This window comes from Ursus maritimus, unplaced genomic scaffold (assembly GCF_017311325.1).
Source record: "Ursus maritimus isolate PB19 unplaced genomic scaffold, ASM1731132v1 scaffold_21, whole genome shotgun sequence".
Lineage (NCBI taxonomy): Eukaryota > Metazoa > Chordata > Mammalia > Carnivora > Ursidae > Ursus > Ursus maritimus.
Genome location: NW_024424564.1, coordinates 35874343 through 35889738, shown reverse-complemented (window position 1 = coordinate 35889738; position 15396 = coordinate 35874343). Strand labels below are relative to the sequence as shown.

The 15396-nt window shown below is 37.6% G+C and overlaps 1 protein-coding gene across 5 annotated transcripts in view; it reads left to right on the top strand.

The window, feature by feature from the left end:
• The window catches only part of ANKS1B (ankyrin repeat and sterile alpha motif domain containing 1B), a 1051872-nt gene that overhangs the window by 163150 nt on the left and 873326 nt on the right, over positions 1-15396 (top strand). For all 5 annotated transcript variants that reach the window (XM_040637361.1, XM_040637360.1, XM_040637359.1 and 2 more), the window contains exons 3-4: positions 982-1138; positions 7149-7445. In XM_040637361.1, coding sequence (XP_040493295.1) covers positions 982-1138; positions 7149-7445 — 454 coding nt within the window. The remainder of the gene's footprint in view (positions 1-981; positions 1139-7148; positions 7446-15396) is intronic.

Genomic DNA, 15396 nt, shown 5'->3' with positions numbered 1-15396 from the left:
AGTAACTGTATGTGTATATATATATATATTAGTAGATCTGTCTGGGATTTCATTTTGTGAGTTAATAGAATTTGCTTCATAAATGCTTCCAAGTAAAAATTCAGTTTTTGTTTAGAATTACTGTTTTTGATTGGTTGATACAAAATTCAATATAATGTGTACCAAAAATTAATAAGTCATCTTGAGATTGAGTATTGCACTTCAGAATTTTTACTTTGAAAACTTGGTGGGGATTGAGTACAAAATGCTTATAGGTAGGGTATATTGAGTATGAATTGATACTGGATCAGTGGCGAAACCTGTCTCATGAAAGAATTTCCTTCTTGAAATTTTTTCTTAAGCTTGCAACAGAGAGGTGAAGGAGTGCAGAAGTATGAATAGCACATATTCAAAATACGTTGTATGCCATGGCTGAAAAGTTATTAACCCCCCCTTTTTCTACTGCGCTGTCTGCTTTCTCTTTTATATGCATCTTCAATTCCTTATTCCAAATCTCTATAGGAATGATGCATAAATTACCTAAATGTCTCTTAGTAGTATGATCTTTGTGTGTATGTGTGTGTGTGTTTGTGTGTGTGTGAATAAGGAGTTTGCTTATCCTCCGCTTTTCCTTCACACTAAATCTCAGGTAGGGGCTATTTGAGAAAAATCTCCTTTTTAAAAAAAAAATGGGAAGAAGAATTTTTAGAAAATGTTTTATTTATTTTATTCAATTATGAAATTAGATAAATTTTCCTAAATGAATTCCATTAAGTGCTTTCATTGGTTAGTCCGTGCTCTGTGTGTGTATGTGTGGTGGTGGTTTTCCAGGTAAGTAAAATAGCCAAACGTGAATAGGCTAACTCTTACACCAAATTTTATATCTCCTACTCTAAATTTCCAGTCAGCATCTAGTACTCTTTCATAATTATCTGTTCAATGAAATCTGTGTGTTTAGCATATTTTCTTTTCTGTTCTTCTTTTTATTTTTTTTCCTTCCAGGGACATAGTTCTCAAACTACTTCAGTATGAGGCATCAACAAATGTAGCAGACAACAAAGGTTATTTTCCCATTCATCTGGCTGCCTGGAAAGGAGATGTAGAAATTGTGAAGATTCTTATTCATCATGGACCATCACATTCCAGAGTCAATGAACAGGTGCAGTTGTCAAATATTTGCTCATGCTGTAGTTCTTCTAGAGGTTTGCAAAGGCAAAGCCACATTGAAGAATTGATTATTTCTGTCATTACCCTGCCAAAGACATTTTCAGTGTTAAATTTCCTAAAGGACAAATTGAAAAATTCTTTGGCACTTGTATTAGGTACATAGGTACTAAGTTGGGCATTTGTAAAGATATTTGTTAACAAGAGAATACCACATAAAGGAAGTAACTAATATTTTTGCCTATGTTATATAAGCATCCATTTTGTAGTTTTTGAATATTTAAAGATAGAACAGAATTCACATTTGTAATATGAATTAGAGATTTTCTTAGTAAAATTTTAAAACAATGATGATGGATTCATTTGCATAATGCTTCCATTTACATTTACTTCCACAGTAAATACACTTTTGTGAATCAAAATGCAAAATACAGTAATACAATTGGTAGTCACATATTAAGTTAAAAATTTCCTGTATGTATTCCCAGCATATGTTGAGTAAACACAGCAGCAATATACTGACAGATGAAGTAAAAATATTTTCAAGTGCTAATATCCATATTACATGTAACTGACATATTAAAAAAGGAATGCCGTTTTCAGTATTCTAAATAAGTAAGACCACAGACTTATGAAAGTAAAATACAGGCCTCTAATACAGTATGATAACAAACATCTTGAGCTCGGCATGCCCCCTACTGTTCCCATTTTGTAAAACTATATTTGAAAACCAGCATGCAGTCCAACAATTGAATTACAACCATGGCATTAAGCTGCAGGTTGGCAGTTGTCCAGTATCAATGCAAGTGGTTACTCTAGGGCAAGCACATCTAATAAAGCGCAATTAGCATAGTGTTCAAATGAATACAGACTTTGCAGGCCTTTGACTGGAATTCAGACTAAAGAATAAAGTAATACTGGCACTAGCTACAAACACCAAAGGGATGAAAAATACATTTTTCCCCAGAAAAATGCGGTTTTAGAAATAAAGTTCCTCTAAGTAGGAAAAATGTTTTATTGATTGGAAGTGTCTTATTACTAATTATCACAAAATTTCTATGTTTATAGGTTACAAAATGAAGTGTATTTTTATGTGAATACATTCATAAATTCAATCTTTAAAAAATCCTATCTTTATCAGCATATCATGCTAAAGGGAAATTTATGGGAATGCTGTTCTGTTTTTCAGGAAATCAAAAGTTAAAAGATCATTTGTGGGATGAGCCATCTGGTGGTTATTCTTAAAACTGTCTGAATGCCCCAAAGTGAACCTGAAATAATGAGATGGAAAAACAATCCAAGGTTAAACAAGAGGATATTAGCTTTTATAAGCAAAATTTTTTTAAGTGACATGAAAATAAGAAAAAACACTTAGAATTCATTTGTTTTTGAAAGTTTCTTTGTCTTGTGGTTTCTACTGAAAATAAATTGAAAATTTCTTGAGATTTTTAATACCATGCTTTCTGTATTTGTTTGTTATGCATATAGTACTTCTTTAGTGCTTACGTATTTCTGTCATTTAGTGTCATTTCTCCTAAGTTTCTGATGTGGGAATTTTATTTTTGTAAAAGTAACTTTTCATTTTAGCTTTACTTCTTTTTTTCTCCCTCTGAAGGGGTAGAAATGTACTAGTTACTTATAAACCTTTATGTATTTAAGCAACAGAGGGGAGAATTGAAAATAATAAAGGTATATTGAGACATGGTACTTGACATACCAAGTACCATGTTAAGCACTTTTACCTATAATATGTTATTTAATTAATTCTCACAACCCTTGAAGTGATATCATCACTCCCATTTTATAGATGAGAAATCAGGCTCAGTAAAGCTAAATAACTCATCTAAGGCCACACATTATTACTGAGTGACTAAAACTCAGACTTGGACTTTAATTCCAGAGCCCTCCACAATAGCACATTGGTATTGTCATCATAAATCCCGTCACTTATGGATTGTTTACTATATGCCAGGCAGTGTGCAGAGTACTTCATCTGTTATCTTACAAAGCTCTACTGCATCCTGACAAAGGATTAATTATTGTTCCTATTTTATATATGGGAAGCTACCTTAGATTAAATAACTTGCCCATGATATAACAGCTACTAAGAAATGCGCTTAGTATTTGAATCTGGGGTTTTCTAATGCAAAGCTCAAACTCTTAACCAATCATGCTCCATGTTATGATAGTAAGATTATGTATAATTGCCAGGACTTAGTTCTTTTTTTTTTTTTTAAAGAATTTATTTATTTATTTGACAGAGAGAGACAGCCAGCGAGAGAGGGAACACAGCAGGGGGAGTGGGAGAGGAAGAAGCAGGCTCCTAGCGGAGGAGCCTGATGTGGGGCTCGAACCCAGAACGCTGGGATCACGCCCTGAGCCGAAGGCAGATGCTTAACCACTGCGCTACCCAGGCGCCCCACCAGGACTTAGTTCTGATTTCTGAAAGTAGTCTTTGGTTTCTAATACAGCTTTCATTCAAAATAATTCTGTCTTATGTTTTGATATTTAAGGTTTCCAAAGCATTTTCCTTCATGTTATTCTTTTTTGGTTTATAAGCTATACTCTAAGGTTTATAGGGAGGGTAATATTCACATTTTGCAGATAAGATAGGTTCAGAGAGATCAAGTGGATTACTCTTGCTAATAAGTGTGTGTTAGCACTTCAACCTAGGTCACCATTCTATACTGCCCTAGAATTAGTGGCCAATTTAGGACAATGTAATTTTGAAAACAAAGTAGACCTTGCCCTGATAATGGTTTTTATAATTGCTACAGCCTTCCTATTTTTTGTCAACTGATTTATTATTTCCTTTTTTTGATGTTATATGCGTTTGCATTTTATGTTTCTCTGTATATTCATCTCTTCCCCCCTTTACCTTCTTTTCCTCTTTTTTTTTTTTTTTTAAACATTAGGGCAAAAACAAGAAGAGCCCTATCTCATAAGCATATTCCCATTTACCAAAACTCAAACCTAACTAATATTAGTTTCTGTTAGTTTTACGTTGAAGCAAGATCTTTTGGTAAATAGCTTTTGCCAGCCAGTTTTGTTCTGCTACCCATTGTCTAGAAGTAGAAGTGTCCTATTTTTTTTAGGATACCCATTTGGTAAAAAAGAGGAAATTCAGAAATGCTCAAGAATGTTCATTGTAGACATACTAGCAATTATTAATCAGTGCTTCTTCATAGTCTGTATTTCAAGTCAGATTCTTTTAGATCACTTGTTAGTACAGACACATGTATACAATCATGCCTTTTATAAAGGTACCACAGTTGTGGTCTTCCTGATGTGACAGTACAAGTATGTGTTGATCATGGATAAACTTTATGAATATATTCTCCTGAGTAAGTTTGGCGTGATTGAAATAATTTTTCTTGAGATCCGAACAATCTAATTGGTGTTAATAGAGAAAGTTTCAATTTTGCACTTACAATTGCCTCTGCAAAGGTAGAGATGTGTTTGAGGAATCATTATTTTGTACTTAGCTCTTCTTTTTCTCAAAGAAGTGCTGTGTTTTGAAAATTGAATTTCCTTCCACCCAAGGGAAAATTTGATTTGGTCAGAAGGCATATTTCTATATCATATTGCTATGGTATAGAGTAACAGATTGATTTTCTTATCAGGCTTATAAAACTTAGCCAGACAAGAAAAATCAGGGAATCTACACCTGTATAGACCTGTATGTGGTCAGTCTCTGTGAGGAAGTAGACTGTAGCAACACATTCAAACTAAGAGCAAGAATGACTCCTTCCAAAATGATGGAAGAAACAGTGCCTTCAGCTGGATTCCCCATCTATCAGATCTTAATTTCTTTTTGATTGTCTCCAAGGAGTAAGTTTTCTTTCTGGGTTTGGCCTTCAAATGCACTCTTCTGATACTTTTATTTGGAAGGTAAGGTAGTAAGAAGTCTTTCATAGTGCTCATTAATTTTTTTTTTTTTTTTTGGTCACTCCTCTCTTGAAGTTTTTAAATCTTCCCTCTGCTCTTAACTCTCTACTCTCAAAATCTGCATCCTTCAGCCAGAGCAAGTCTGAATTACTTTTGGGGACATTAAGATTTGTTTGGGTATGAACCCTACTTGTCCTTTTATGTGGTCAGAGTAGCTATCTGAGTAGCTTGTGCGTATTACAACTCAGTTGGTGTTCTTTTGGGCAAAATCTGTAGAAATTCTGCTTTCAGAACACTAATTTCCTGTTCTTCTCTGACAACATGGCAGTACTTGGCAGGCAGTGTGGTATAGGAGAAATGAGACAATGTATATAGTTTTTAGACATTCTCCAAATGACAGTAGTAATGGTTGTTATCATGAAAGATGGTATTAAGAGCAGTAACTTTGGGGGACACCTGGGTGCCTCAGTTGGTTAAGCATCTGCCTTCGGCTTAGGTCATGATTCCAGACTTCTGGGATAGAGCCCTGATCTATCTCGGGCTCCCTGATCAGTGGGGAGTCTGCGTCTCCCTTTCCTCCTGCTCCTTCTCTCTCTCTCTTTCCCTCTCTCTCTCTCTCTCTCTCTCACACACACACACACACACTCTCTCTTTCTCTCTCTCAAATAAATAAATAACATCTTAAAAAAAAAAAAGAGCAGTGACTTTTGGTCTAGGCTACCTACGTTCAGATCCTGGCGCCAACACTCAGTGGCTATATATTTGAAGGCTAGTTATTTAACTGCTCAGTGCCTCAGTTCCTCATCTGTAAAGTGGCAATAATAGTATCTATTCTCAGAGTGAAGATTAAATGAGTACACATAAATGGGATGCAACTGTGCCTGGTACATAGTGTGAGCTCTGATGATGACTCTGATGATGGCAGCCTCTTTCTCTCTCAAACACTCATTCAGGATCATTGCATTTTTGTTACTAAAATTTCTTGTTTACATTTCTCCTGACTGATCCTTCTGCCTCCTGACATAGTCATATACAATCTACCTGTCCCATCTGCCCAAATTTACTGAAAGCGTCATCTGCCTTGTGATGGGGTTTGGTTTTCTCTGTTTTAATATTAAAATTTTTTTTAAATTCTGGTGTAGTTAACATACAGTATTATGTTTCAGGTGTACAATATAGTGATTCAGCAACTCCATGTATTACTCAGGGTTAATTAAGATAAGTGTACTCTTAATCGCCATCACCTATTTCACCCATCCCTCCACCCACTCCCCTCTGGGAACCATCTGTGTTCTCTATAGTTAAGAGTCTGTTTCTTGGTTTGTCTCTTTTTCTTTGTTCATTTCTTTGTTTCTTAAATTCCACGTATAAGTGAAATCATATGGTGTTTGTCTTTATCTTATTTCACTTAGCATTATGCTCTCTAGAGCCATCCAGGTACAGTTTTTATCTTGCTAAATTTCTAGGAAAATCTTGATTTTCAACTGAAACCTTATTAGGTGCATACGTAATACTGTGATACTCCTTGTAACTTGTCTGGCAGTGGGTTTAAGTCTGCTTCTCAATCCATAATTGTATTTCAAAAAGGTGTGATTTAATCTTAGGGCCAGTTTCTCTTTGTGAAAGAAGCAATGATTTGTACTTATATGGAAAATAAAAGAAAACTTAATTTGGGAAATCTTTCTGTAAATCTTCCATTATCAAGAATTTACCATCTCAACTGTCTTTTGGAAAGCCAGTCTGTTAAAAGTGGGTTATAATTGTTATTAATGTCTCTCATTAACAAATGTCATGGAGATGCGATGCACAGTACAGATAACACTGACCATCTGCGCCCAGCAGGGCCGCTGACTAACATGGCTAAATCATTTATCACTCCCAGAAATTGGAATATATAAAGCAGGGGAAAATCTGATTTTTCCTATTGAAATGATTTAAAAATGTGATTTTTTTGGTACGATAAATGATAAATACTTTAACATATATTCTATTAGGCATACTGATTAAAATAGATTAATCTTAAACTTACACTTTCAAAGTATCTCTGGTTTTAAATTACTGTTTAGATTTTGATAATTGAATTTCTGAAAATTTGAATCATATCTTTGTCTTAACAGAACAATGAAAATGAAACTGCCCTGCACTGTGCAGCTCAATATGGACACTCAGAAGTAGTTGCTGTTCTTCTAGAAGAGCTCACCGATCCTACCATCAGGAACAGTAAGCTAGAAACACCTTTGGATCTGGCAGCCCTCTATGGACGACTTAGGGTAGTCAAAATGATCATCAGTGCACACCCTAACTTAATGAGCTGCAACACTAGAAAGCACACGCCACTCCACCTGGCTGCTCGCAATGGTCACAAAGCAGTCGTTCAGGTGCTGTTGGAAGCAGGAATGGATGTGAGCTGTCAAGTGAGTCTTCTTCTAGCTATGCTTTAGAAGTGTTGATGCTCTTGCTTTGCTTTGAGATACAGATGTTAAAACATATGTAGAAATCTTTTCATTTTTTAATTAAATTGCCCACAAATATTTTTATAACTGTTAGGTTCAAGACACTGTGCCACACGCTGTTGGGAAATATGAAGAGATATAAGCCATAATTTCTAACCTCATTCTAATTTTAGCGCTATACAAATGAAAAAATATTACTAGAAGGCTGTCGTGTGTGGTATCATTAGTAATTGTTCCTTTTCAGTGTCGGGCACACAACCTGACATACACTAGGAATCCAGTCAAAGTTGAATGAATGAAAGATCGAATCAAAATTCAGTTTAATACTTTTGAGTATGTATTTTGTGTTTAATATGTTGACACATTTAGAATCCATTTTTAACAGCCCTCCTGTGGGATTGAGAGCTACTATGTTCTAGTTAAGAGATGAGGAATCAGATTCAAAGAGTTAAGATTAAGTTGCCTAAGGATATATAGCTGATAAACCTAGAATATGAATTTATACTTACTGATTAAAGTCCAGGCCTCTTTATACAATAATGTACTGTCTATACATGATTAATGAAGGAAAAATCACCCTGCCTTGGTGACAGGGGCAATCAGAAGGAATTTTATTGGAGAGGTGTGATTTGAGTTGAACTTTGAAGTGTGAATAACATTTGGAAAGGTTTCTCCACAAGGAAGGGGCAACCTACTTTTTTATTTTTAAGGGTAACCTACTTTTGTTATCTGTTTCAAGTTAACTCCAATTCCAAGGTTAGCTTTTTTTAAACTGGTTTTTCCTTTTATTACTGTTTCTTGTTTCCCAGGTCAGTGGCAACATTCTTATCTTCCAGAGATCCTTTTGGTTCCTGTCAAATTGTGTCCTTCTCTCTTGTGTATTAGTAAGCTATTGCTGTATAACAAACTATCTGAAACTTAATGGCTTAACACAGTAATACTTATTTAGCTCACAGTTATGTGGCTGGTGATTTAATCTGAGCCTCACTGGGTTCTGTCTTGGCTACGTTCTTTCATGTGTCTGGGGTCAATTATAACTCAGTTGAATGGCTCTGCTGAAGAGATTGACTGGATGTTGTCTGGGATAATGGGTGAGGTTGCCATGTGTCTTTCATGATCCAGCAGGCCACCTTGGGCTTGTTTGCATGACATTGGTATGGTTCTATGTGCATGCATGTGTGAATAGGGAATAGGGAATAGGATTAGACAAAGTCTTGCGGTCTAGGCTGGGAGCAGGCATCTTGTCTTTTCTGCAGTGTTTGATTAGCCAACAGATCACAAAGGCGTCCTAAATTCAAGGGTTGGGAAAACAGATTTTACCTCTTAATTAGAAGAGGGTGTGAATTGTTAAAGGGGTGTAAATACCCAGAGGGACCAAATGCGGCCAGTTTTACAACATTCCAAGTGCTGTTAGTGCTCAAAATTGTGGGGTTACTTTTCCTAGGAATTGTTTAGAGGTTGAATTTTGTTTCTCTTTTGTTTTCCACTGAAGTTTTAAAAATCTTAGGCCTTCTCATCCTACATTTCAGGCTGGCACCCTAAAACAGACTTTTCATTGGAGCTTTGCCTGTATTATTTAGCTATTGGTATTTATAAAATCTTTTCTTAATTTTTTATTTATTCTACTTTGGCAGCCTTGAAAATAAACACAAGAATTTTTTTCTAGTCCTAGTCTTAAAAAAACCCCAATTTTCTCCTCAATTAAAATGAGATAGATACATATTTGCTATTGTAAATGACTCACAAAGTTATTGTCTTAAAGTGTGTTTAATGATAAGCTAGATGTTTATTGTCTGAATGTTGAATTTCTCTAATCTAGATTTACTGCTTTCATAACACTTCTGGCATTTTTTAAAAAAGATTTTATTTATTCATTTGAGAGAAAGAGAGAGCACAAGACTCAAGCAGATGTCCCACTGAGTAGGGAGCTGGGCACAGGCTTGATCCCAGGATTCCAGGATACTTCTGGAATATTTCTAAACTTGATGGCACAGAGTACTTCATAACTAAGGACTTCACTATGACTGAGATCAATAATTCACTTCATGTCCATGGCCAAGATCTTTGCATATTTTGTACTAGATGACATGGTCAGAAGAGAAAGAGTCTAGCTTCAATTTTATATATGTGTATGGTAGATCTTTTTTGTATAAAATACTACTCACTATAATTTATGCTTTTGGAGAATTAAGGATAAGCAAGATCTCTGCCCCAAATTTAGTGGAGGATACAAAAACTTGCAAGAATAATTCCTATATATGACATACTAAAATAAATAATAGGGCAAAGTGCTATGGAGGTATCAGTGAATAAAATACAGATTATAAGAGGGAGGAACTGAAGAGACATACAGTGATATTTGAAGAGGAGCTTGAAGGTCTTTAGGACTTTGAATTTAGATATAACTTAGCTTGCAGATATGCATTATTTGGCTAAGAATATTTTAAAATATTGAATTTGAATGCTTTTAGATGGGGTATATACCTTCCAAGATCCCAACCTCTCTCTACCTCTTTCTACCATCTTCTATCATTGCCATATTCGTTCCTTTAGATTTTCTACTTTGCCCCAATAATATTTGGGTTTGTTACTCATATATCAGATGAAAGGGGCAAAATATGTTCAGACCACTGCAGTGTTGTTGGTTGTTTCTTTTTTCGTGTGTTTTTTTTCTTTTGTTTTGTTTTAGAAGGGGAGAGAGGGAGGAGAGGGGCAGATGGGGGAGGAGAGAGAGAATCTCAAGGAGGCTCCATGTGGAGCCTGATGTGGGACTTGATCTCACTACCCTGAGATCACGACCTGAGCCGAATCAAGAGTCAGACACTTAACCAACTGAGCCACCCAGGTGCCCCCAATGCAAAATTTTTTAATATTAAATTTAAAGTAGAAATTTGTTGATATTCTTACTGGATGAGAGTGAAGAATACCAGGCAGTAACCTTAAATTGTTTCAGTGACTTTAATATTCATTAAATTGTTGTAGTTAACCAGTTGGAAATTAGCAGTATTAAAAGTAATCCCATTTGGTAAATTACAGCAATACATGTTTAGACTAATTACATTCAAATTATTATAAATAATTCTTTAAAATTTAGAGAGGACTTTAGAGGATCGTCTTNTTTTTTTTTTTTTTTTTTTGTAATTGCAAATGTTTTAAAGTGCATTATTTGGGGTGCCTGGGTGGTGCAGTCTCATTAAGTGTCTGCCTTCGGCTCAGGGCATGATCCCAGCGTTCTGGGATCGAGCCCCACATCAGGCTCCTCCACTGGGAGCCTGCTTCTTTCTCTCCCACTCCCCCTGCTTGTGTTCCCTCTCTCGCTGGCTGTCTCTGTCAAATAAATAAATAAAATCTTTAAAAAAAAAGTGCATTATTTATGTTAGTGTTTTCTGTATAAGTTTTGGTTTCTGCTTCATTTCTCTTTGAGCAGTTTTGAATTATAACATATATTTGAACTAGTGAGAAAAATAATTTAATTCCCGTTTAAGTGAATTTCATATTATATTTATGTATAAACCCTTTAGTCTTAAAGGATTTCTTGGTAAAGAGAATCCGTCATATTAAGATATTAAGAAAATGGGTTTTAATTGGCAAGATTCTCTTGAAATTAGCAATTATTTCTATGGATTTCAAACCTGATTTGGGTAAGTAGGTAGTGATGGTATCTTTTTATGCTAGTGCTTTAACTGTGTTTCTCGTAAGTTTTCTCTTATTAAAATTTAAAAAGTTAAAGTACTAGCAAAACATTAAGCCAGTTGGATTTTATTTGAATATTAAAGGAAATGAGAGTACAAGTTCCCATACTAGGAGCTGTTATTATGTAAAGCAGAGTAAGGTGCTGTTTTTGTTCTCTTAAGTGCTTCTAGTGGCAGGAGAAATATGTGCTTAGATGGATACATTACATTTTAATAATCCATTCACTCCTTCTTCGCTAGATGATTATTTAAAATTTCTCCTTTCTTCCCAAAACTTTAACACTTTCCTCCCTGTTAGTGCTCTGTGATCATGACTTTGCTTTACTTCACTGAGAAAACAGAAGCAGTCATGTATTTGTACCACTACATATGCCAGTGGATGTGTATCTGCTTTCCTTCCTGGTGCTTTAAATGAACTGTGGTTTATTCCTAAGGCTGACTCTTCCTCTACTTGTACACCTTATCCTCCCCTTAAAATACTATACATTTTCCCCTCTCAATTACACCACTGTCATAGGGACATAAAGTTGTAATAATCTTTCCCATCTTTTAAAAAAAACCTCTCTCTTGAACCCACATTTCCCTCTAGCTCTTGTTCCCTTTCTCTAATCCCCTTCATAACATGTTTAGAAAGAGTTGTTTTTACTTGTTATATCATATTTCTTTCCCTTATTCTCTCTTGAAACCACTCCAGCTCCCTCAGTCTCTTAAAAGTCTTTGTTTTTCCCTTTGGTGAAGGTGACTAATGGCTTCCATGTTGTTAGAGCCAACAGCTAATTCGATTTATCATCAGCATGGACAAAGTAGATCTCCTTCCACTTTGAAACACTTTTTTCTTTTGACATCTGAGTCACCATTGTCTCTCGCTTCTCTGCTCCTTCTTGGTCTTACTTCAGGTAGGGTAGAGTCTAAGATCTTGAATGCCTTCCATTCAGCTTTGCAGCTAGATAAATCTGTCAGGCCTCACAAACCTCTTATCCATAGGAGTTGCTCAAGAATTAAACCTTTCTGTTTTCTGTTCTTTTTTGTAAAGTCATACCTCCCTGTCCTGAGCCAGCCTTTATTTCAGTAGATCTTTACATTGGAACTCTGTGAACTACTGTAGTAGTTAGCTATTGCCATTGCAACGATACTGCTGTGCAACAAGAAGAGAAATCTCAGTGGTATACAGTAATAAGCAATAGCATTTTTTTTTCTCGTTCACAGGTTTGTAGCATATGGGGAAGCTCTACTTCATGCTGTAAGTTTGGTCTGCTCTGCTTTATGTATCTATTCTCTTTCTCCTGGGACTAGCCAAGGCCTTAAGTAAGCCCAACCAACTAAGCATATTTTGGGCCTCTGCTTTGTACCATGCAGATACCATACAATTCTTCAAGTAACTTACAAAGCCAAGTCCCAAATCAGGGGTTGGGGAAATACACTCCACCCATGTAAATGGAAGGAATTGCAGCCATATGACAAAGAACATATGAAAGGAGGTCAGAATAGTGTAATCTGTCTCATCCGCATGCCATGGTTAATTGTTCTCATCTTCCTGATTTCTAAGCATCAGTGTCCCAGGGCTTAGTACTTAACACCTCTTTTCTTCTCTGTCTATACTTGCTTCCTAGTTGACTTCATCCAATCCTTTGACTTCAGATGACATCTTTGACAACAACCAAGTTTATTTACTCATCTTAGGCCTTACCCTGAATTCTATATTAGGCACCTAATTGCCTACTGCACATATCTACTGGATGTCTGGTGAGCATCCAGACATTTCCAAAACTGAACATTTAGCCTCCATAACCCCTTCTCTCCAGATTTGCCCATCTTCCAATCTTTCCCATTTCAGCAAATGGCATTACCACCCTGCTGGTTGTTTAGTCGCCAAACTTCAGGATTTCTTTCATATTTTACATTTAGCCCCTCAGCAAATCCTATTGGCTTTGTGCTCAAAATATACCTAGAATTTCACTACTTTTCATCTCCTCCACTATTACCACTGTAGCTTAAGTTCTGCACATCTCCTGCCTCCAATCTGGTTTCCCTGCTTTTTCCTTTGCCTCTGTATTAGTCTGCTCAGGTAACCATAACAAAATCCCATAGACTGGGCAGCTTAAACAACAGACATTTATTTTCTCACAGTTCTGGAGGCTGGAAAGTCTAAGATCAAGATTCTGGTAGATTCTGTTCCTGGTGAGAGCTCTCTTCCTGGCTTGTAGATGACTATCTTCTTATTGGGTCCTCAAATGGCCTTTTGTGCACAAACAGAATGAGAGAGAGAGAGAACTCCCTAGTGTGTCCAGCTCTTAAAGGACACCAATCCCATGACATAGGTTTCTACCCTTATGACCTCATTTAACCTTAAATACTTCCATAAAGGCCCTATCTTCAAATAGAGTCACACTGTGGGTTAGAGTTTCAACATATGAATTTTGGGAGACGCAAATATTCAGTCCATACAGATTCCTTTCAATCTGTTTTCAACAAAGCAGCCATTAAACTAAACCAGATCATATCACTTTTCTGCTCAAAAAACCTCCAGTGGTTTTCCATCTAACTTGGAGCAAAAACCAGATTCCTCACAGTGGCTAACATGTGTCTTATACCATCTAGTTCCACTGTCTCTTTGAAACCACCTCTGACTACTCTGCCATTTTTTACTTAGCTTTAGCTATAATGGCCTCCGTTGCTCTTGCTGGAACATACTAGGTAAGCTCCTGCCTTGAGGCCTTTGCTTTACTAACCCACATGACTTCCTCCTGTGCTTTCTTCAGGTGTCTGCTCAAATGTTACCTTGGTAGGGAAGCCTTCCCTGACCTATCTCACTCACCACCCCAGCAACTTTTTTTCCTTCCCTTGAACTGAAAACTCATCTTGCCTGTAAGGGCATCATATTCCCACCAACCATCTCAGGCCAGGCTATCAGGCACTATGCTACATGAATAAGAAAATTTGTTCCGTGAGGAGGAGTTAAGATGGTGGAGGAGTAGGGGACCCCTTTTTCAGCTGGTCCCCTGAGTTGAGTTGGATAGGTACCAGACCACCCCGAACATCCACAGAATCAGCATGAGACACAGGAAGATACAGCTGGATCTCTACAAATGAACATCTCCAGCAATGAGTATTGAGGTACAAAGCGGGGAGCCATGAAACCGCGCACAGATATCGGAAGATAAACAGAAGGGGGAGGGAGCCGCTGTGTTTAGGGTGCCAGGAAGCAGTAGCCACCTGCACGGGGAGCGGGTGGACTCGCGGACCAGCACCTGCGAGAGAGCAGATTGAGACCGTGAGCCGGGGAACGCGTGCCACCAGACTGACGGAGCTCCGGAGTGCTCACTGGAACCAGACTGAGACCGGGAGCTCTGGGAGCGTGCGGGGGCGGCTGGCGGTGTTAGAAACACAAAGGAAAGAGACGCGTCAGCCCTGGAAGTGAGGGCTGGGATGCCAGGTGTGGGGCGCACATCCTGGGACGCTGCAGGGTTGAGCAGCTCAGCACCAACAGAAACAGAGTTCAAGTGGCCAGAACATCAGTGGAGAACGGTCCACGATCCCTCCGTTCTGAGACAGAGGCTGAGATTTGGCCACTGCTGCTCTGACTCTCAGAAGAGGCACAGCAAACTGCCAGGGAAAGCCACCAGAGAACAAAAGCCTGGAAAGACCGGCTCACAGTGTGCCCATACCCACCCCCCCTCGCAGGGGACACAGAGACTCTACCCAAACAGGGTTGTCCGAGTATCGGTGCGCAGGCCCCTCCCCCAGAAGGCAGGCTGAAAAATCAAGAAGCCCACATCCCTAAGATCCATATAAAACAAGTGCACAGGGCCTGGGTCCCGGTCAATAATTTGGGCTCTGGACAACCCCGCAACCTCTCCTCATCAGAATGACGAGAAGGAGAAATCCCCCCCAGCAAAGAAAAGACAATGAGTCTGTGGCCTCTGCCACAGAACTAATGGATATGGATGTAACCAAATTAACAGAAATGGAATTCAGAGTAACAATGGTCAGGATGATGTGTAGACTTGAAAAAAGTATTAATGAAAATGTTAATGAGAGTATAGAATCTCTAAGGGCGGAAATGAGAGCGAATCTGGCAGAAATTAAAAAATCTATGAGCCAAATGCTGTCAAAACTAGAGGCTTTGATGGCCAGGGTGAATGAGGCAGAAGAACGTATCAGTGAATTGGAGGATGGGTTAGTAGAAGAGAAAGCTAAAAGAGAATCTGGGCTCAAAAAAA